This window comes from Pieris brassicae, chromosome 10 (genome assembly GCF_905147105.1).
Source record: "Pieris brassicae chromosome 10, ilPieBrab1.1, whole genome shotgun sequence".
In the NCBI taxonomy this organism is placed as follows: Eukaryota; Metazoa; Arthropoda; class Insecta; order Lepidoptera; family Pieridae; genus Pieris; species Pieris brassicae.
In genome coordinates, this window is record NC_059674.1 from 18,567,492 (window position 1) to 18,591,339 (window position 23,848).

General features: G+C 35.4%; 1 protein-coding gene across 5 annotated transcripts in view; it reads right to left on the reverse strand.

Moving 5' to 3' along the window:
- Nucleotides 1-3,503: 3,503 nt before the first annotated feature.
- LOC123715446 (fasciclin-2-like) overlaps nt 3,504-23,848 on the reverse strand; it is a 50,906-nt gene continuing 30,561 nt past the window's right edge. For 3 of the 5 annotated variants that reach the window (XM_045670451.1, XM_045670449.1, XM_045670452.1), the window contains exons 2-16: nt 22,680-22,833; nt 22,149-22,306; nt 20,521-20,654; nt 18,797-18,940; nt 16,339-16,476; nt 15,483-15,623; nt 14,701-14,840; nt 14,080-14,192; nt 12,888-13,035; nt 12,303-12,498; nt 10,962-11,239; nt 10,136-10,259; nt 9,786-9,954; nt 5,889-6,057; nt 3,504-4,474 (exon numbers count right to left, since the gene is read on the reverse strand). In XM_045670451.1, coding sequence (XP_045526407.1) covers nt 4,357-4,474; nt 5,889-6,057; nt 9,786-9,954; nt 10,136-10,259; nt 10,962-11,239; nt 12,303-12,498; nt 12,888-13,035; nt 14,080-14,192; nt 14,701-14,840; nt 15,483-15,623; nt 16,339-16,476; nt 18,797-18,940; nt 20,521-20,654; nt 22,149-22,306; nt 22,680-22,765 — 2,256 coding nt within the window. In that variant the 5' untranslated portion in view covers nt 22,766-22,833 and the 3' untranslated portion in view covers nt 3,504-4,356. Of the gene's footprint in view, nt 4,475-5,888; nt 6,058-9,785; nt 9,955-10,135; nt 10,260-10,961; nt 11,240-12,302; nt 12,499-12,887; nt 13,036-14,079; nt 14,193-14,700; nt 14,841-15,482; nt 15,624-16,338; nt 16,477-18,796; nt 18,941-20,520; nt 20,655-22,148; nt 22,307-22,679; nt 22,834-23,848 lie in introns of those variants that run through there. The other 2 variants (XM_045670450.1, XM_045670453.1) reach the window with 2 other exon arrangements.

Here is a 23,848-nt window from a genome sequence, read left to right on the forward strand (position 1 = left end):
AGTGTGTTGACGCATTCTACGTCGTAGGACCTAGGCCAACTCGCGTTGGGTTCGCTATAACGTATTATTTTACTGTAGTATGTTTCCGTATCACATCAAAAATATTTAATTAATGCGAAAACCAGGTTAATTGTCACAAATCTTTAACAAATACACACAGATACAGATAGGTACCTCAATGGAGAATCCCACCACCACCCTTCACAACTGCTTTTTGTCACTAAATGTTTGTTCCAGAGAGCCCAACGTCTTTGTGATGCTGCCCACCTTGAGGAGGAACTACAGCATGTAAAACAGGTGCTACACCGAAACAAGCTGCGCATCCCCCGGCTGCATCACAAAAACAAAAACAAGACACAAACAGTTCCCCGTCTACCAGCCTACCTGCCATATGTAAAGGGAGTTACAGATAGAATTAGCCGGATCCTAAAACGAGCTTCTATTAATACAATTTTCAAGCTGCACAAGAAGATTCAGCAATTCCTAAGACCAATCAAAAGTTACACCCCGTTGCAAGATGCAGTTATATACAAACTGGATTGCGATTGTGGCCTGTCTTACATAGAGCAAACTAAACGCAATATGTCCAGCAGACTCAAAGAGCACATTGCAGACATAAGACATAGACGACACACAAAATCAGCAGTCTGTGAACACACACTAGATAGGCCTAATCATTCCACATCAACGCTTTGACCAACCGAAAGTACTTGCGAAAGAAAAAAGAGTCTTCCCAAGATTGGTACGCGAAGCCATTGAAAAAAAAAACACCCCAATTTAAATAGAGAAGACGGCCTAAAATTATCAAACACTTGGGATGCAATAATATCCAAATTAAAACCCGAAGACAAACAATCCGCGAAAACGGAGGACACCGTGAATCATTTTTGCAAAAACCCATCATCTTTTAGTCGATATCAACTTCGGGGCAATAAATACAGATAAAACAACTTTCTCTGCAGCTGTGATACTTTTGACACCTTTCGTCTTTAGTCACCGTGACCACGCACGTTGAAAAGTACGCGAAACGTCAGTAAAAAATTAGAATTATGTAAATAACTATAGGTTTTAATAATAATACATAGCTTCAATCCGTTCAAATAGTGTTTTTCATAACGTGTATTCACATAAACCATATTCCATACTAATGAAATTTTAAATTCTACTTACGAAGTTAAGATTAACTCTTATATTTAAATGTTTCAACGTGGCACTTTAAGCTTTGCAATAATCGGAATTCTACAGCATTTCCTATAGGTGTCGTAAGCCAAGCTGACATAGGCTAAATCACGTATTGAACATTAGTTCAACAGTTTCTCTGCCAACTCTCTAATGGCGGAATTGGACGTGCTTGCGAGTTCCAGGCTTCCAATAATTATAATAAACCAATTTGATTATTGAACTCGAATTTCCTTTGAAAAAATGCCGCGTAATGTTTGTCGAAATTTTTAACAAAATAACTAAAACTATATCAGTGTTATTATTTGTTTTAACAAAATTAACTTACTTTATCAGAGCGTTAAAGCAATTAAACAGCCTTAACGGTGACTTTATTAACAGTATATTATGTACTTAAATTAAAAACTAAAGTAGTAAACAAAATAGATAATAAGCATGTAAAATTTAGAATTCATACAACAAGCTAAATTCATAATAATTATATGTTTTTTAGCTATACAATGTTGCCCTAATTAGGGTAACTGTAGGTTTTTTTAGTTTAATACGAGAAATGTCGTTAATTAACAATGTGAACAGTTCTCTGTAATAACTGTGTGATGATTCAGGCATGAATTTTTAATTAATGTATGTTTTTTTAACTTTCTGCATACTCCATTTTTAATTTAACCAAAAAGAGAATACAATTATTTTTCATTTAAGACTATAAAAGTAGTTTTCATAAAACAAACTAAAGTAGCCCACTTGTTCGCGCTAAATCGGTGTCAATCAAAGAAGGATGGCAATAAAATGTGTCTTCTTCTTCTTTACACTTTTTATTGCCGCTTCCCAACTACCACCATATAGCTTCCGGATACCCAGGCCCACACCACTTATTCTTTGCACTTGCACACCAACGTCAAACTTCGTATATTTCTAATTTAGAGTTACTATGTTTACGGAATTTAAAACTAATGTTTAAAAAAATGTATCCATAATAATGTCACAGTATTTGTCACAGATGAATGATGATGAAGATTTGGGTCCTTCAAGAAGAGAGCGAGACCGACCAGCCGGCACCGAACTCGCTAGCCTTCTGGCATTAAGACTGTCTACAGATGAGCCGTGCTAAGTCGACTTTAATATAATTATTGACTATTAACTAAACATTAAAATAATTTCACTATATCAAAATCAAAATCAAAAGTTTTTATTTCAAATAGGCCTTTGCAGGCTCTTATGAAACGTCTAGTTGCACGGTTCCAAAAAGTGGGTCTCTATGGACACTCTTTTCAACAATGGTTTAGATAGATAGATAGGTATAGATCCAAGCATGCTAAAAATACTGCCTGCCTTTAAAAGCTTCCACGTATCAGTCTGTAACAAGCAAGCATTGATGTAGTTGAATAATAATAAACTTAAGTTATATAATTATTATTATACAAAATATTTCAATGAATAACCGTGTGACTGGTAATGTAACAGGTAAATAAATGATTACATTCACATTTGTTTTCTTGACTAATTAGCTATAGCTAGATATCGTAATCCAGATTTCAGAGATTTTGTTGTTTACAGTGTGAAACTGTATAAATTCATTGTTTTTCATAATGTTGTAGTACATTGGCAGTTCTCATAAGACATAACACGATAAAGCAAGATAATAACAGCATAGAGTGGCCATTATTGGCACCTGCCCGGTCGGCGCTTTAGAGCCAATAAATTGTGTAAATTGCCGTTCGAGTGTGAGAATACTCAGATGTCTGTGAAAGAACATCTCCTTCACTTTTATGCACTTTAATTAAATATAATGGTTGTTTTTCTAATATATTACTTAATAGTAATAAACTGTGAAGCAAAAAGTATATGCTTCTGTATATATGTGGTACTAGGTACACCTTGACACGTGAGTTAAACTATTTTTAATCGAAATTTCTAATAGCACTCGTAAACGTACAAACAAACAGTACATTTGTAAAATCATCATAATTTGAACTGATATTAAAAATTATAATCGGTTTAGTAATACGAAATTTTGGGTGCTATTTATTATATTTGTACCGCAACAGAAATTTAGATCTAAGGCTCAGATAAAAAAAGGTTGTAGGACCATTGGATTCTTTAATCAAAGTAGTAAACTATAATTGTACTAATTTATGTATGTTATGATAAAAATCCCCAAAATATAATAATCTTCATACCAATCTTTACCTTATTTCATAGTTATTTTTTTATTTATAGAACAGAGGGCAAACGATTTAATTTATAACCAATGAAAATAAACGCATTAAAATTTATTTTAATTTTTTTAAAACTTTATTATAATCTTTGGTTTTTACAACACATTTATAGAGTAAACTATTTCTAAATTTTCAAATAAATAAATGGTGAGATACATCTTGTACAACAGTAATGTACATAAATATATTTAATACATGTAATAACTGTATTAAATGTTGAATTACTTATTTTCTTAAATGGTTACAAAAGATTTAATTTACATATTATTATACTGTTTAACATAACAATTTAATTTTATCATACCAAACATTATCGAATTTCCAAAAAAAATGTGTGGTAACACGAAGTGTCGATTCTATTCGAACGACCATGCTTACCAAGGAGCACTTCTAGAGCTTCAGAGCTTTAGGCTTCATACAGAATTCACCGTACAGAATATAAGCAATTTATATCCACGCTCTTATTATTGTTTGTTAATATCTACATTCCTCAGTTAATAAACCTTAATTAAACGTAACGTTTTTTTTTAAAAATAAAAAATATAACGATAAAGACACATGCTCCTAATATTTACAATTACATAAAACATTGTGCTTCAGCACGAGTTACAACATGGAAAATGTATGCGGTAATCATCGACATTCAGAGGCAATCAACATTTATTATAAGTAATATTTGACGAGGATATTCATACAATAGATATTATATTACATACTATATATTACACTTAAATACTCTAATATGTGCTTATATAGTACGTAGTAACCGAAATTGTTTTTTTTTTGTATTGTTCCGTGTGGTAAGATAATTTGTTTAGTTTACTTTTGTTAAAAACGATTGATATTATTTTTAATTTAGTGACAATTTATGATAATGATATTTATTATGTATCTGATAGAAAGACGCTTCACACAGCTTTCATATGAAATGTTTTGTGTCGAATATATAAACTGATCTACATCATACGGCAGAATGTTTTCCCGTGACCACGCCCGTGTTTTTATTATATTCAAACTCCTTGTGCCCATCACTTGATCGTCCAATTTCAGTGTTTTCTCTAAGAAGACCTTTTCTGTCCCTAAAATGAGAAAAGAAAATCGTGTTTACAAATATTGTGCTTAAGCAGCCTCATCAACGTGGACTATTGATGGTACCGTTATTGTTACCGGTTACTAGAAGGAAAAACATCGTTCATCACGAAGCTATTTTAGTCAAAGCCATAATATATAATAGAATTGTATGCTATATGTTTAGGTTACATTAATTGACAAACAATACTATAGTTTTAAGTATAAAATTGTCAAAATTTTGTCATATTTGCTTACATTTAGTAAAATGATTGATTTTATATTTTATTCCAAGACCTCTAGTCTACTATACTAAAATCTTCATAACATAGAGAATAGGCACAACTCGGAGAAGAGCTAACAGTAGAAAATAATGGAAGCAGCTGGCAGGCATAGGATAAGGTTAGGTTATGTAACTTAAACATGCCTAGGGCGGGAGTACGCACCGTGGAGGCGATTCGCCCATGCCTACGGGAATGGGTGAATCGCCCGAGTGGAGCCGTGTCCTTTCGGATGGCGCAGATACTGTCTGGGCATGGGTGCTTTGGGCGGTATCTGCACAGGGTGGCGAGGCGGGAAACCCTTCCCATCTGCCACCATTGTGGTGCCCCAGAGGACACGGCGGAGCACACCCTGGCCGATTGTGCCACTTGGTCGAGGCAACGCCATGACCTAGTGTCGGTCGTCGGGACGGACCTCTCGCTACCGAGCGTTGTTGCAGCAATGCTTGGTAGCCAAGAGGCATGGCGTGCGGTGGCCTTCTTCTGTGAGCATGTCCTGCTGCAGAAGGAGGCTGCCGAGCGTCAGCGGGAGGTGCGTGGCGATGGCCGAAGGGGTTGTGCTCGGCGGCGGCGAGGCGGGGGTGCGGGGGCAAGACGCGAGGAGCGTTTGCCCAACAGTATCCCCCTGCGCCGTCGCTGAGTCCGTATGCAGTCATATTCGCCTGAGTTCCCTGGGTTGAATGCCTAGTGCGACCCCCGGGGGACTCAATGCGGTGCCAGACGTCATTCATTCAGAATGAATGTGTCCGGCATAGCAGGCGATATGGAGGGCTCAGGAGGAAATTTTAGTGGGTCGGGTTTCTCCCCTCTGATTAGCAGAGGGATAAGAGTTAACCATCCCCACAGTCCCCGCGATAGCGACTGCATGCGCTCGCGGGCCTGCAGCTGTGCATTTTTACCTCCTTCAAAAAAAAAAAAAAAAAAAAAAAAAATGTAACTTAAACAAGTGTTTATATATAGGCATATTAGGTAGGGTACATAGGTGTCAGCAGTAAAGGCGTAATAATAATAATATTAAATATATTTTTGAATGGAAAATAAATTAATTTAATGAAATAATTCAATTAAGACTTATAGGTAACCATTTAGCGATTTAAATGCGTACAGTTCAGATCAGTGTGTTGGTGTAATAAGAAAATCTTACCGTGCATTAATCTTCTCAGTTTTCTTGTCCTTCTTGTGAACGCAACTTGCAATGACACCTTTCTTTTTCATCACCAGAAGTAAGAAGTCTAAAAGAATTAGACCGAGGAATACTGCAACCAGGACGATACCTAGTGTTGAGCCAGCTGTGAGTGCTCCCGGTTCTCGCTCTGAAGAATAATTCTTCTTAAATTATACCTTGCAGATAGCTTTCTAGTATAGTAACAAACGCAATCACTAGGAGTTTCTAGATTTGATAAACATCAACAATAATTGTTTTGTGTTAGGTGGCATAGATGATGTATGATTGGTTCTCAATTTGTCGGAATAATTTGTGTGATATGTCTTTGGTTTATTTTAAAGTCTTTTAAGTCTTTAAATTATTTTGAATAAGGAGAAAACATATGTCTTCCGGTAGACTTATACATATCTTCATATCCTAATTAGTAATAATCCTCGATTATTTATAATATAACTGCAATATGTATTACGTTCCCAATCACTGCATTTATCTGACAAGTGATTTACGCCAAGTCAGGATGTAAAAGAAACATAAATAAAATAACAAAGAAAAGGAAATTGCATTAATATTTAAAGAAAATGCAATGGTATTGCATTGTACGTAAACGTGTTGAGAATATTTTACGTTTGTTAGGTATTGTCTTCATAAGAATTACACTTTTAAAAATTATTATTTATTGATTTAAAACTAGAACTCATACGCTTGAGTAATCAAGGCACTTATTAAGTCTCTAGATCCGGGTTCGATTTGGGATAAACACACAACCCTCATTTATAAAAACAAATATAATAATGTATCGTTTTGTGTAAAAGTTTGCATTGCCCTCAGAAGTTGAGGCTAAAATATTTAGATCTTTAGACAATCAACCTATACTCATAAGTCAAATGAGGTATTCTTAATCGAATATTGTTGCAATTTCTTGGAACTAACCACTTCAGAGCAAACATTGGCAATGTACAAATGTGGATTTACAGAAATTAGAAAAAGTTTGTTGTTAAATTCTGTGAAATTGGATTGAGTGTCTAAGGTACAATTGTGTTATGTTATATATATTATAACAACAAGGAAGGTCCCTGAAAATGGTTATTTATTTATTGAAGTTTACATAATATTATATCTACGATATATGTTGACAAAAAATTAAAAATTGAAAAATTGATAAACATAAATGTTTCAAAAAATACCAGCAAAACAGCAGATTAGGTTTGAGATAGGCACTTAACAAGGCTTTATCTATAATTGATAAGCCTACTATGGAATATATCCAGCTTCGGATAAGTAATATTTAATCCGTTATAATCGCGATGAATTACATTTATACGAATCATACGTCATCCGTTCAGTACGCGTTTTTTGCGTTCTCTCAGTTTAAATTTAATAATCTCAAAATGTCTAGACGTAGTTGCTTCGGTTGTGGTAGATTCATCTCCGACTCCAATATCGCTTTCAAAAACTGTAAAAAAAAAGCCCGACCAAAAGCAGCAGACGAGGCGTTTGAGAGACTCGAATAAGATTTTATTTTACTGTCGGATTTCCGGGATTTTAGATGTGAAGTTCTAAAGCTATTGGATAACCAAGCAAAGACACTTAAAATATGCAGGAACTATGTCTATCGAACATAAACGAAGTTGAAGGAACTCAAAATACAATATATCGAGCTTCAAGAAAAAAGTGTACACAATATCGCAGTATCACATGATGAGCGTGAATATGCGGTGCGTTTTGTGCTTCGCAAAGTGTTGGTGATAAATACGAAACAAAAAAAAGGTAAGTTAGCATATGCCGAAGTTATTTGTAATAATAAAAATAGACGCGAGGATTCCGGCGCTGGTAAACGAAGCGGCTAGCGATTTCTGAGTTCGTAACCAAAGTACGACAATAGCAAACTAGACAAAGTGCTTCGCAAACGGTACTCAATGCTACTAATCCTTAGGTATTTCGTGGAAGAAATAGGGAATCATTAAGGAATACGGGCTACTCAAAGAAGCCCTTTCATATCTGACCATTAAGTTTAGATACTACGGAGAAAAATTAACATCGTACATAAAAGGAATATGTGGCATGAAAGTGGACGTAAAGGTTATTAAGATTAAGTGCATCAGTGTGGTTTTACAATAAATTGTAACGGTATCGGAATTGGTGTATGAAAAGTTATATTCACCGGAAGCACGGCCCCTGAATACCGAGTGCAGTCAATGGTTTTGATTTTGGATGCCAAAAAATTTAAAAGAGGCAACTGTATAACTTTTCCCTTTGTTATACAAATGCTAGAGGTTCGCGAACCAAGTTAAATAAAGTTATAAGAAATATCGAATCACAAGCATTGATATAGAGGCTATAACAAAAACGGGAAGTAACGATTCTATGAAAGATAAGGAAATTGAGCCCGTGACGTATCAAATCTTAAGACGCGACCGGACGGATGGAAGAAAACAAAATGGCGTGTCTCTAGTGGCACGCTTGAAGTGCAGTTGCGACGTGTAAAAAGACTGAATGATATCAACGTCGATCAGTGTTCGTTTGAATTAGTTTGCGTGTCATTTCACTTAAATGATAAATGTTTATTCTTACAGTGTATTTACCGCGGAATACGTGTGATACAGAATATATGTTCCGAATAGTTGAATTGTTGTGTTAAAAAGATTTTAACTTAAATTCAAGTAGTGTCCGAGCGGGTACCGTAATTTTTCTGCTTGTATTCATATTATGAAGAGAGGACACAGTATAATTTAGTTCACGATCCTAAGTCCTTTCGGCATTATATAAGGGCGCGGCATAGTAATTCTGCTCATGAAAATTCAGTTTATAAAAATGGAGAGGTACTATCAGATACAGATCGGCAGTCTACAGTAGGGAGATCGCGCGGCTGAATCTGATGGAGGCGATGGCAGAGTGTACCGGGAGCGGCTCATATGTGCACGTATCTGCGAACCGTACTTGTCAGACTGCCAGCATGGCATGCAGCACTCCACAAACACCAACTTACTGAACGCAATTAATTATGTAATCCCTGTTATGGACGCCGGATTGCAGGTAGATGCTGCATACTTTGATTACAGGAAGGCGTTTGTCGTCCATTGGTGCACAGCCGAGGATCGAACCTACGACCTCAGTGATGAGAGTCGCATGCAGAAGCCACTAGGCCAACATTGCTCTGCTATGGTGACATTTAGACGCGCCAAACTGCTTCGTCATCATGAGTACAACGTGTCAGAGGTGATACTGAAGTGGGAAACGTCAGGAGTGCGAGTGGATGCCCAACTGAATTTTCGTGATCATGTAGTGGACATTTGCAACGTCCACAAAAGCCATCTTAAGCTTTTATAACGCTCTGCTTAGAAGTATGATAGAATGCAACTCGCCTGTTCGGGCTCCGTATGAAGCTAAATACTGCCTTATGTTGGAGCGTATACAGAATAAATTTGCATGACACCTCTATAATAGTCTGTATGGCGTCTATCCCTACTTGTACCCAACAATATTTGTCTTATAGATGGTGGGGTACAATAAATTGGAAACCATACGGGACTTACAGTTGGCCTACTACCTAATGAAAGTCTTGAGTGGTGTATTGTGCACCCCAAGTGTACTCCAAGAACTGGGTTTCTTGGTACCTATGGGATATGTGCGACCGCGAAGGCCAAGAACCAGGCTGTTGCACAGATCCCCGTTATCCAAGACGTTGCCCTTTCTGAATGCTGTTTCCGACACTATCGACATATTTATATGTTCGCAGTGGAAATGCACAGTAGCGATATTGTGTGTCATATTATATTTTTCTAGACATTATCATATTGCAATAGTCTGAATATAAATTGATAGCATAGTATGAAAATAGTTAGCATAGACATAATCAAAAACAGTTTCCACATTTACCTGGTAATGTGATGTATGTTGAAGCAATGGATGAATTTCCGAGAACATTGTGAGCGATCAGCTCGAAGTAGTACGTCAAGTTTCCTTCTAAATTGCTTAAATAAAACTCATTTGTTGGATCAATCGTTTCTTCGATGCATTCATTATTTTGAATTGCCAGATATACCACCTAAAATAATTGCATAGTTTGTATGACGTTTATCCAAAGATTAATAATTTAATTTAATAATTAGAATTAAGCTTTTAAAAAATCGTTACCTGTTTGTTAATATTAAAAACTAAATTTAAAATATCATCGTTGAGTCGCTTATAAAGTTGCAGATTCTTAAATATAAATACAAATATATTACCGGACAATATCGAATGACGTAATAATCAATTTGCTCGCCGTTGTCTTCTCCAACTTTCCATTTAAGGATTCCATCCTTAATCGATTCTATATCTGTACTCCAAGTAGGTTCTTCGGGGCTCGATCTAAAACGATGCCTTAGACAGTGACAACGAAATTTAAATTATGATGCGAGCTTTTAATAATATGTAATTGACGTAACAAGCATCAGGAATGTTAAAGAAAATAGCGGAAAGCTCACGTATACGCACGTCAGCGTTAACACGTTACTACCAACTACTTGTGATCTATCTAAGTCATCCAGAAAGTCGTAACACGTCTAACGTCTCAAACTCGTTAAAAATATTAACTAGAATTTATTACATTATTAACTACTCAACAATTCGAACGCTTTTATTATTATTATTATTTGTTTTTACTGAGTATTAGATTCTTATTTGTTTTTTTGCGACTGAGAACTGACTGACTGTCTCAGGCAGAATGACCAGCGCTGTGGAACAACTCTGCCTCTCAGCATAATGCTGAGCCAGGGCCAATTACAACCACAGCACACACGAATTACACAATTAAACATTTTTCTTAAAAAAAATGTTATCTCTCTATTATTATTTTTTAATTATTTTTTGATTATTGTTATTTTATGTGTTTCTGTGTGTGTGTTTTGTTAGTAATAAATGTTATGTCTATGTCTCTTAGGCAATTGAGGTCAGAGAGACTGCCACATCATTAAAACAGACTTTTAAATGTGCAGCAGGCGCGTATATCAAAGACAATATTTCTAGACAGTTTTTTTAAATAAAATATGTTAACTTTAAAAAAAAACTTACTTTTCAAGTGTAACAAATTCAAGATAATTGCTCCAAGATCCAGCTCCCACATCATTGACAGCCGCGAATTTAATTAAATAACTACTGTTCGGCTTCAACTTATTTATTTTGTATGGCCTATCTATTGACCACGTTCGATTGATATATATATCTGTGATATTATAATTCTTTAAAAGATCGTATTCCGAGGTGAAGCCTACGACCGCCGGTCCATTAATTTGTTCTGGTCCTACGATTGCAAATATGGCAGACGTTGAAGTAATATTCATTACTATCGCCTGAAAATAATAAATCTTGACAAGTCTTATTCTTGAATGCAATAGTTAAAATGTGCTTTTCACGTTTCATTTATTTGTAGCGATACAATAATGCGAAACAAAAGTACCAGACGATGACACAATATTGCTAGTGGAGGCACAAGGTTTCTTATTAATAGGAACAGTGTTGGCCCAGTGCTTTAGCCGGCGACCCTCAACACTGAGATCGTAGGTTCTTGAACTTGAACCTACGACCAATGAACTTTCTATGTGCGCATTTAACATTCGCTCGAACGGCGAAGCAAAACATCGTGAGGAAACTGGGTTGCGTTAGACCCTAAAAGTCTACGCTGTGTGTCAGGCACATGCTGATCACTTACTTGTCTATTAGATTGACATGAATTAGATACAGACATCTGAGGCCCACACCTAAAAAGGTTGTAGCGCCACTGATTGACTTTTTTTATTAATACGTCTTTTCTGTGACATAATTGTTTTAAAGACTCTTAATCTATAATGAATAAGCATATGAATTTAAATTCTTTACGAGGTAAGATGCTCAATAATAAAATATTAGCAAAACACTATATAAAATTACGATTAAGCAGAAATTGGTCAGTTTAAGCACACAATCATGATTCACGCCAATTGAAAGAGAATTTATGGCTTTAATGTCATAAACTGAAATGTTTGTCTTTTTTAATGGAATCTCGCTGTTAAGTTCCTTTACAGCTCTGATGAGGCTGTTTTGACGAACGTAGCTCGGTTGGAATGGGCTTTTTCCCACGACAAGCGCAAGGGTGTCTCCTGCGCGACTTAAACCTCGGCTTGGGCGATGGCCCAACAACGTAGACGGGCGTGCCGCGCCGGTGGATATAGGAGAGGGCATATGCACGATACGTAGGTCATGCATGCATGCATCGGATGATATAAGATATCACTTGAGATACAAGATCTTGTACCTCAGGAGGAAGTAGAGGCGAGAGAAAAGAAACAAGGCCTTCTTGCGAACGGCGACTATGTGCTGACGGAAGTACAAGCCGCTGTAAAATATTTGATTACAGTATTTATAAACGTTGCTCACATTTCTAATAGGCGGCGGTGCGAAGCCTTGTAAAAATACGACGACTTTCTTTGCTGTACCGTAGTCGTTTTTGGCTATGCATTCATAAACCCCGTACATTGTGTCGTTTTCAAATATAACGGGCACATTGTTATCGTTTAGTATAATCTTGTTGATTTCCAATTGTTTCTCAGTTGATATATCTCGACTTTCGTATCTGAAATTGAGGACAATACTGATGAATATATGAAGCTTTGGAAAATTGGAAAATTAAGTGTCGTTTTACAACAGCTGAGCACAGCACAGCACAAAACTGCCTTAAGCAACGCTTAGGTAGTGACGCCAGTGAAGTATTTCCGAACCAATTCGACTTAGGGTCCTTCAAGAAAAAAGCGCACCAATTCTGAAAAGGCCGGCAACGCTAATGCGGCTCGCATCTCACACTCTGGCAAAGTGAATGTCTATGGGCGGTATTATTTAACATCAGCTGAGCCTCCTGCCTAATTTTCATTAGTAGTTTATAGAGCTATCAAACGTCGAGTCAACGTTCCTATGTTCATAAGATTATTGTTTTTATTAGCATTTTGGATATAATAAAAAATGTACCTCCAAGTTATATTTGCCGGGGGATTGCTCTCCTGATCGCAGGTTAGATTAACTGTATTTCCATTCCAACCCCAGACATTCTCGATCGGTTCTTTAAACACTGGTTTGTAAAATACAGTCAAATACATTTCAGCGGTTACTGAGTCCGCTGAAAAAATTATAATACTTATTGGTACTGAAGTAACTTAATGAATGACTAACCCCTACTTTTGTGTCTTGATATTTTAAATTAACGACTTGTATTAACTAGTCTGGTCATAATTACTGTTACATAAAAGTTTTCTTTTTTTCAACTTTTTAATTATTTTGAATTTGGAACACGTATATTATTTCAAAAACCTCTTTCGATTTTGCGCTATTTCACATTTTTTTTTCGTGTTCATTATCAAATTACAATATGGAATAGGGTGGTAAAAAAATAGATTGCAGAGATCGCCTTGCACAAAGTCGGTGTGGAGCCGTCGTTCATGTTCCAGACACTTCGTACACGCTGTAAGTTCGTATATCGTACTATCAACAGATACAACAATACGTCTGTCTTAGACTAGAAAATATCGGGGCGGCCACGTGTTTGATATAATTATTCGTGTCTTTATACGTGTTTGAATGTATTTTGATGAATATTTGAATCTAAAGAGTGCATGGCAAAAACAATGATTAGTATTTAAAGTTGGTTTAAGGGGGAACATACTGTAGGAGTTAGCATCACTGCATACAGAAATCGCGGCTCAGTACTGATCGAGAATTCAGTGGAGCATTGTGGTGTTGAAAGTTTAGACGGTATGGGTCTCGAAGATTGTGATTATTAGTGAGATCGGTAATCTGAACCCGCTGCTCATGTAAAGTGTAATTTGTAGTGTTAAAATGATAATAAATCTAAATTAAATGTTGTATGATAATTATTCGCGTCTTTTGTGCTCTCACATTGCCCAGAAGACGCCCACTAAACCTGCTACTGACAATGTCAATATCGATAGTTTATTTCAAAATATTTTAGAAAAGTTATCCGGAAAAGTCCACTAGTTCATAGTTCATGAAGCATTTCTCCGCACCAACACAATAAACACTTCCATCTACAGACATGGAGTTCGGGACTTCTGAGTTATGTACCAAAACCGTTAACCACTAGGTTAAAATTCTCTTATAGACTGCAAATTTTTGGCGTTAGTAGTTAAATACTACTACTACTTACCATCATTCGTTGCATTACAAATGTAGGTGCCCTCATGACTTTTATTAACTCTTAGAAAAGATAAATACATCTCAGTTTCAGTTTCACTTATAACTTTGCTGTCCCAAACTATACTGAAAGAAATATTCATTTATGATAATATTATAAGCAATAGTTTCCTCCTTCGCTCGTCTTCTCTTGATTTTGGATTGGCCACAGGAGTATTATAATGCACAAGACAGTGAGCACAAAGCCAGGTACACTTTCTATCGTGGATTGGAGAGATTGAAGGAACTAACATACATAATCGTGGAAGAAATACTATTTAAGCATTTCCCCGAAACAAAAATGTGTGATAGTTACTTACAAAACCTCACACCCTCGTAGTCCAATGCTTACGGGCATTCTCTCTAGTACTAAGAGTGCGAGAATGATGCGCACTAAAATACACTTTTGTGCATCCCACCCAACCGAACCACCATTCAGGTTGACGCTTGCGCATTGCAACTCCAAAATGCCTAGTACAATCCTGCTCGAATCTAGTTAGTGTAGAATCGCTTCAAACGCAGCTCAGGTTACTTTAATGACATAACTTAGTGGCAAAGCAACGAAGCTAGATTTTGAGCATTAAATTAAATTTACCTTAAATCATCAGATTCCCCGAAAAAGGCAACATTTATTTGCGGAACTGGAATCCCTTCCGCTCGGCATACAACTTGTACGGTGCCATCTTCTACAGCAGTTGCATTTTTAAACTGCGTTATTTTTGGTGGAACTAAGACCTGTTAAATTATTTTTTTATAATATCTTAAAATACTTCAGTGCCTAATTTACATATAACAGATAATTTGAAGAGTTATTGTAAAATACGAATAAGTATAATGTCATGACGTTATGATTTGTTTTCCGTGCGATTTACGAGTACTGTTGGAAACAGATGAAATACGTAGTTAAAAATATCTAAGCGAACATTGACAAATTGGAAAATGACATTATTTATACTATATTGAGGTAATAGAATTCCTCAATACTTTAGGAATATTTACTGTTAGTATAATGTGTTAGCGTCTAATATTTATTTAATTAAATTCTAAACATTTTTATGAAACTATTCTTAAGAATCTTGCTACAAGTGCGCATGTGCAATAGTTATTCATTTGACTCGTTCGGTTGTTTACGAGTTGTTACGAATTGACTCGACCATCTTCCCGAAGTGGGATGATCGAGTCGAAGGAAGGAGTTGTGATTATAAAAGAGGTTGTGACACATGCGCACGGGCCTTTTCTTTGTACAAATTTGAAGTTATACAGTTCACGTAAAATCAGTGAAGTAAATTATAGTGAATTAAGTCATCATTGAAGTGTTTAATTTCCTACCCTAAGAACTAAATCAACTACCGCTAACAAATGAGTTTAACTACTTACGTTTAATTTTATTTGCTTCGAGACATGTCCAGCTGTATTTGAAGCTATACATTCGTATATGCCCGTATCGTTTTTATCAATATTATCAAATTCTATTTTATTCATTGTTTGCTTATAGTTCGGTTTGTCTTCAACATGCGCCTTAAAACAAACATAGTGAAATAATTTCCCTAATTAGAATTATGCTCTAACTTTATTGAAGCACAGCACCGGTCTTCTGTAACTTGTAATAGCGACTTCGACGGTTTGTTTGTATTGGAAGTTGCAGATCACTGCCGATCCGTCTCTCCACATCACAACGTATTTACACTTTGCCAGAAAGTAACGTATTTTTAAACAGTTAAGACAATTTTTTTGTTGAAATTGTTGTTATATTAATCTAAATAAATAACAGCTAAGTGATTTCAAGTCTGGTAGTCGATGGTCAAAATTACGTTTTAACTTAAAGTATACAAATGTATAAACCGTATACTGTCATTTAATTCAAAAATAACCTTGTCTTTAAGAGGAAATATTGATTACACTAATACCAATAATGAGCAGTGTTGGCCTAGTGGCTTCAGCGTGCGACGCTCATCCATGAGGTCGTAGATTCGATCCCCGGTTTGCACTAATGGATTTCTTTCTATGTGCGCATTTAACATTACCTCGAACGGTGAAGGAAGACATCGTAAGGAAACCGGCTTGCCTTTAGACCCAAAAAAAAACTCGACGGCGTGCGTCAGGCACAGAAGGTTGATCACCTACTTGCCTATTCGATATACAAATGATCATGAAACAGATACAGAAATCTGAGGCCCAGACCTAAAAAAGCGCCATCGATTTATTTATTGCTAATACCAATAATACAGCTTACATTTTTGGAAATCTTCTTCCAACTGTACTCTGGCGGTGGTGTTCCACTTGCTATACACTCCATCGAAATGGACGCTCCTTCATAAGCAATATTTTCAGGAACAGCTACAAGTTCGACTATTTCTGGCATTGTGACTACCTAAGAATATGTTTCCACTGATAAATAAAATATTCATTACACTTACCGAATTAAAAAAAAGTATATTTATATATAACTGGACAGACGTTTGACCACAATCCAACCTGATGTTAAGTGGGATGTGGCTTGGATGGCACGCCTGTCCAGGAGAGGATAAGCGCTAAAAAAGAATTCTGCAGTCGCTTTCATTATAAAAAAGTTATTACTGACACCAATCAACTACTTGCGTACGTCGAGCGATCCAATATACATATATGCCAATTGCGGTGCGTTTGGAGTGGACAAGTGTCCTGTCACACAATGACAGTAACCCTATATCTCACACGAATCCTGTGATATCCTTAATCCATGTGCAGCCCACGAAATGCACTTATAATATACATTTTTCAGCCATTGAGTGTGTACAAATTATAGTACATCAAAAATTATAAATTTTATATTAGGTCCTTACATATGAAATTGGCGTTTTGTCGTACTGGCCACTTTGACCTCAAATACAGGAGGTATTTGAGGTCTTTGGTTAGGAATTTCAAATTCAAATTTGTACAGCTATTTACTCGTGTATTTGTGCTTCGATGACCGTCATTCATTTGTTTTTTTCTGTTTGTGTCACTCATTTTACAAAATGAAAACTTAAAGTATCGCATTATTTACGAGTACGAGTTCCGCCGTGGCACTAGTGCTGCGGAAACGTCTCGAAGGGTGAATAATGTGTGTGGCGGTCATGTTGCAAAAGAAAACACAGTTCGTTTTTGGTTCCAACGTTTTCGTTCTCTAAATTTCGACCTGCAGAACAAGCCCCGTGGACGGCCTGAGACCCAAGTTGATAATGAAGTATTGAAGGCTATTGTGGAAGCGGATCCATCGAAAACCACGTCCGAGTTAGCTGCAGGCTACGGTGTTAGTGATAAAACTGTTTTAATTCACTTGAAGCAAATTGGGAAGACTAAAAACCTTGAAAGGTGGGTAACTCACGAATTGACTAAAGCAAACCTGCAAACGCGCGTCGACTGCTGCGTTACATTACTGAACCGGTACAATAATGAAGGTATTTTAAACCGAATCATTACCTGTGATGAAAAATGGATTCTTTACGATAATCGAAAGTGCTCAGTGCAATGGTTGGATCCTGGCCAGCCAGCCAAATCCTGCCCCAAGCGAAAATTAACCCCAAAAAAGTTACTTGTAAGCGTTTGGTAGACTAGTGCCGGTATTGTTCATTGCAGTTTTCTCAAATCTGGCGAGACTATTACGGCTGATACCTATTATCAGCAATTGCAAACCATGATGGAAAAGCTAGCGGCTAACCAACCTAGGCTGGTGAATCGCTCCACGCCACTGCTACTTCACGACAACGCTAAACCACACACTGCACAACAGACGGCTACCAAATTAGAAGAGCTTCAATTGGAATGTCTAAGACATCTTCCGTACTCCCCGGACCTTGCTCCAACAGATTGCCATTTTATTTCGAAATTTGGACAACTTCTTGGAAGGGAAAAAATGTAACTCTGATGGAGCAGTCCAAATCGCCTTCACAGATTTTATTGATTCCCGTCCGACTGGGTTTTTTTAGTAAAGGGATCAATGAACTACCTATGAGATGGCAAAAGTGCATAGAAAACAATGGTTCATACTTTGATTAATTAAATATATTATATTTAAAAATATTCGACTTTTTGTTCCTCCCATACAAAACGCCAATTTCATATGTAAGGACCTTATATTTCCTTATCACCAAAAGCTACACTAGGACCAAACTTTTTAAATTTGTTTTAATTTTCTATTTATAATTTTTTTAAATTATAATTATTAGTATATGATGACAACATCGTCCAATTCATAAGGTGCACCGAATGGTGAACGACAGAACCCCAAGGTCCTTACTGAACTTACAACCCGGTGTCAAGAGAAAACCTGGTAAATGGAGGGTGCGTTGGTGGGATGGAGTTGTGAAGGACCTCGAAACAATAGGGCTTCTAAGTTAATGGATAGATTGCGATGGCAAAATGTACTTGAGGCTAAGGCCTACAGCCCGTACAGCCATTGATAATGATGGTTATTACTATTATGTAGGTTAAGAATAGTGTAAATACTGTATATTTGAGTATTGAACATATTATTAGCACTGTAATGTAATGAAAAAATTGTTTACTTTCTTGGTTCTAATTGTTGAGCTTTCCGTAAAAAAACGTAAATATACCCAATATAGTGTGCAATTTTATTAAAACCCACTGGATAAATAATCTAAGGATACATATCAATAACATAAAATTACCGAATTACTTGAGACCTTAAGTCTAATTTTAATATGCTATACCTCAACTTTAATGTCGATTGCAACTTCTTCGCCTGTTTCGTAGTCAGCAGCAACACATTTGTACACGCCGTTGTCTTGTACACTAATGTTGTGTATTAATAATCCTTCTGATGATATTTCGTACTTATTATCTTCTGTTATCTGCTTAGAAAAACAATAAATCTATGAGAGACGATTAAACACTCTAATAAAAATAAACAACTTTAGAATGCGTCATATAAATCGTATTACTTGAAAGATTATATTACGTTTACGTACGAGTTCAGATGTTTTTCATAGATAGCGGTTTTTGATTGTATGCTAATTAAATTGTTTTAAATGTCTGAAATCTTAAACTGGCTCGCGAAAGCGTCAAAATTTATTACTAATTAATTACATCACAAATTCACCCTGACCATTCGTTAGTATTTTATTTTGTTTAACATATTCTCAACAAATGTTAACAACTATAATAATTGAAATTACTCTCAGAATTATAACTAAACTTTTTAAGCGTTTAAGCGCTGCAGTAATTGGATTAATACTGTTCAAAAAGCATCTCGTACGTTAAACTGTTTTCGCGCTGTAATGCTTGGCCTAATTAATGTTTTAAATGTAATTACTAAATACTAAAAAAATAACAAAGTATTTTAGCGTCGTATCGTATATATCAAATATAAAACAGTCTTTGAAAAGTTGGGCCGTGAGGTTGAAAAGCACAGGCGCTAATTAAAGATTTAAGTTGTCGCTTGGTAGATAGTACCTGTGACCCCAGAGCTGGTGCTTTCCTCGCTCAAGGTATCGCAATACAGCGAGGAAATGCTGTCAGCGTAAAGGTATAGTGCCACAGGGACCAAACTTTAAAAATTTGTGTAAATTTTCTATTTATTCATTTTTAATTATTGTTATTACTACATAGTACAGTACCTACATAAGTTAAGAGTAATGTAAATATTGTTTGTGTGTATTGCAGTACAGCAGTTGCAGGTATCTATATATTTATCCATTTTTAATTATTGTTATTACTACATAGTACAGTACCTACATAAGTTAAGAGTAATGTAAATACTGTTTGTGTGTATTGCAGTACAGCAGTTGCAGGTATCTATATATTTATCCATTTTTAATTATTGGTATTACTACATAGTACAGTACCTACATAAGTTAAAAGTAATGTAAATACTGTTTGTGTGTATTGCAGTACAGCAGTTGCAGGTATCTATATATTTATCCATTTTTAATTATTGTTATTACTACATAGTACAGTACCTACATAAGTTAAGAGTAATGTAAATACTGTTTGTGTGTATTGCAGTACAGCAGTTGCAGGTATCTATATTTTTATCCATTTTTAATTATTGTTATTACTGCATAGTACAGTACCTACATAAGTTAAGAGTAATGTAAATATTGTTTGTGTGTATTGCAGTACAGCAGTTGCAGGTATCTATATATTTATCCATTTTTAATTATTGTTATTACTACATAGTACAGTACCTACATAAGTTAAGAGTAATGTAAATATTGTTTGTGTGTATCGCAGTACAGCAGTTGCAGATATCTATATATTTATCCATTTTTAATTATTGTTATTACTACATAGTACAGTACCTACATAAGTTAAGAGTAATGCAAATATTGTTTGTGTGTATTGGAAATACTGTGTAGATATATATAATCGAATCGGCTACATAGAAAAACGTTAGCATAAATACAGAATAACACCTGTAACCTGTTTGGCTTACCTCAATAGGTTCAAAGTTGTCTTTGTGCCAACTAATTAAGGGATTAATATCACCTTTGGCTTCACACGTTATTAGTGCATCGCTGCCATTAATGACATACTGCGTCTCTTTGGTGTTGATGAAGTATGGTGCTTCTGTAATTGCAAATTTAATATATTGCAAATTGCTATTTTATTAAGGATTTAGTTTTTATTTTTTTTATGAAGCTTAACATATAAATATTACATCATTCAAAGCCAATCAATCGCTATGTCAAAGTTTTCAGTGGTTTTGAACTTTTCAGGTCTAGATTAACGATAAGAAAGAATCTCAGAGCCATTTTTCATACTCCGTAAGGCATTTTAGTTTTCTGTGGCCCATATTAATCTTATGCCATTTTGTATGTTGATTTTCTATTAAGAGTACCGAGAGTTTTGTCCTATATCCTCTGCCTTCTTTGCCGATGAGTAGGGACGTCTGCGTTTCAAAGTTCATGACGTGGAATTAGTGACACCTGCATCTTATATACCATAATAAACTTATTTTATTTTTATGTACCGTTTTTGGTTTCACTCATATAGTAAACATTAGGTCCTTGGGATCGCCTAAGAATAAGATTAGGGATAAGGGATAAAGTTCCTTAGAAGGGATTCGCAAGCTGGCTTCATGGCCATGGGCGACGATTTTTATTTAAATCAAATGAGATTTCCGTCTGTTTGCTCCCTATATTAACTAGAAGAGAAACGAATGCTACATGCTAATGTCAACCATAAGGGCGTGTTTTTTTTATATAACAGGGGGCAAAGGGGCAGGAGGCTCATCTGATCTTAAGTGATACCGCCGCTGGTTCCTCACAGTGGTGGTGGCCAGGCCTGCACGCTGACAGGCCTTAGATAACGTTTAGTTATGTAACGGTCGAGGTGATACAGGTGGAATCTGGACGTATGTGATATAAATTTGTAAAGTGTGTATATAAATTTTCACTTGCTATGAAGATAAAAGTGAAGTAATGAAATGACGTAGACGTAACATTGGAAGATCAGACATAGAAGGCTGATCACCTGCATGCCTATAAAAAAATAGAAACGTTAATGTGAGGTTTGCACTGTAGCATGATGTATGTTAGTTATTTTATGTATTTGCGTGTTGTTCCCACGAGAATGTAAGTGTGTGCTTCTATTTCACCATGCCTCCTGCTGATAGAGGATCTTTGACAATCTGAGACAAATCTTTGTTTGTTATTTATTTTATTATTATTAATTACTTAAGATGTCATGTGGAACATGGTGTAATGGTTGCAGCTCCTTACAAACGTTGTGTACAACAAAAAAAAACTTGCCGATTAAAAAGAGTGGCGGAGAGTTTATTGCCAGTTTTTATCTTCCGTTCTACTATCTGATTTGAGAACTGGCAGTAAATGTAAAATTAGAAGCATTTAATGTATAGTTATTGTTTTGACGTTCATAAGTGTACATTGTGTTAACTATATGAATAAATGATTTTTGACTTTGACTATGTATTTTACTGACACATATAGCACATCTGTCTTAAGTCTACCCTATATGTTCCAAACAGTTAAGTTAGTACCATGTGCTCTAAAGGACTAATTAATTTATTATATTTCAAGCTATTAATATTTATGTACGTACCATATGCTTGGACGTCATATGTGTGTACATAATGTGTCTCGTTATATACAGTGAAACACTTGTATTCACCGGATGATGATTTGCTCATGTTTGTTATGTACAAACTATTAGTAAGTTCGTCCCACCATTCTGTGTATACGTTCGATTTTGTACCTGGTCTTGTGGAAATAATTATTAAAGATAAAACTAGTAATCACATTTCAAATAAAAGAAAATTATTCCATATGAATAAGTTTGTTAATTTAATATATTTTTTATTAGGCATCAAATTATGTTAATCGGCAATACAAAATTGTCTGTTAAGGAGGTGATATCAGATGAAAAAATTAAAGCATTTTTAATCATTTTATATAGCTTGCTTCGATAACAGTAGGTCAGCACAAAAATATTTATCATATTAAAACCTTTTTAATTAAGTGCGATGAACCGCATAAACTCTTCAGAATAATATTATTGTATTAGTTTTAATAGAGATATCTGATAGCTATTATGTTTAATTAATAAATTAAATTGAATGAATATAGTTTTTACCCCGGTGGAAATATTTCCTTATCATTAGGACCAAACCATTTAAGAATAACGACTGCAGGTGGTCGCTCATCACATCGGCACTCCATGTAAAAAGAACTTCCCGTTTTTAATCTGTATTCATGGTTTTGATTGCCAATAAAGCAGGTATTGCATTCTGAAACAGTTAAAATAACATTAAACATGTTTGCCTGTATAGCAAAAATAAAATAAAATAATTTTAACTAGCGGTGGTGGTATAGTGGCTTCAGCTTGCGATTTCATCCCTGAGGTCGTAGGTTCGATCCCTGGCGGTAAATCAATGGACTTTCTTTCTATATGCCCATTTAACATTCGCTCGAACAATGTAGGAAAATATCGTGAGGAAACTGTTATTAGACCCAACATGGTGGTCGTTGTGTGTCAGTCTGATCACCTACTTAGTTATAAGATAGAGAAGACAAATCATCATGAAACAGATACAGAAATCTGAGGCCTAAACCTAAAAAGGTTGTAGCTACACTGATTTATTTTTTAAATACTTTTACTTAATGTATATTTATTTCCAATACTTCACACCGATGATAAATAATGATAAATAAATAGGAAAGAACGCTATTTGTAAGCAACATTCGTAGTAGTACATAATGTATATGATCAATCATTGACTGTATTATTATTAACAGTAGATAATATTTATATAATTCAACAATTCATTAACTCGGTAAATAATGATTAATACATAATAATACCGGATCTACGACGCGAAACATCGTAAATTTTAACTAAGACAAATTTGTTGGTAATACTAGAATCTAAATGAATGATGGTAGGAGATTTGTTTGGCGAATCTTATTTAAGTTGTGCTCAAGTTATCCCTCTGACGTCAAAAAGTTTTGTATGAAGTAATTTAATGCTCATCTCGACTTCCAAGATTAATAATAGCATAAATCTGTGATCTCATTGACGACTCCGTTTCCATTTTGGAGTCTTTAATCATTGGGAAACGTCAAGTGACAGTAAATTCAGTTATATAAACTTTAGCTCTATGATAATATTTTTATTCGAATTCCTTTCCTTTAATTTTCTCTTTAGTGCTTGACTCCGCGACTTAGTAGCCTTTTTTAAAACTCGATGCTAAGAAATAAATCTAAAAATCAAAATTATTAGTTAGTATCGATGTCTTGCATATA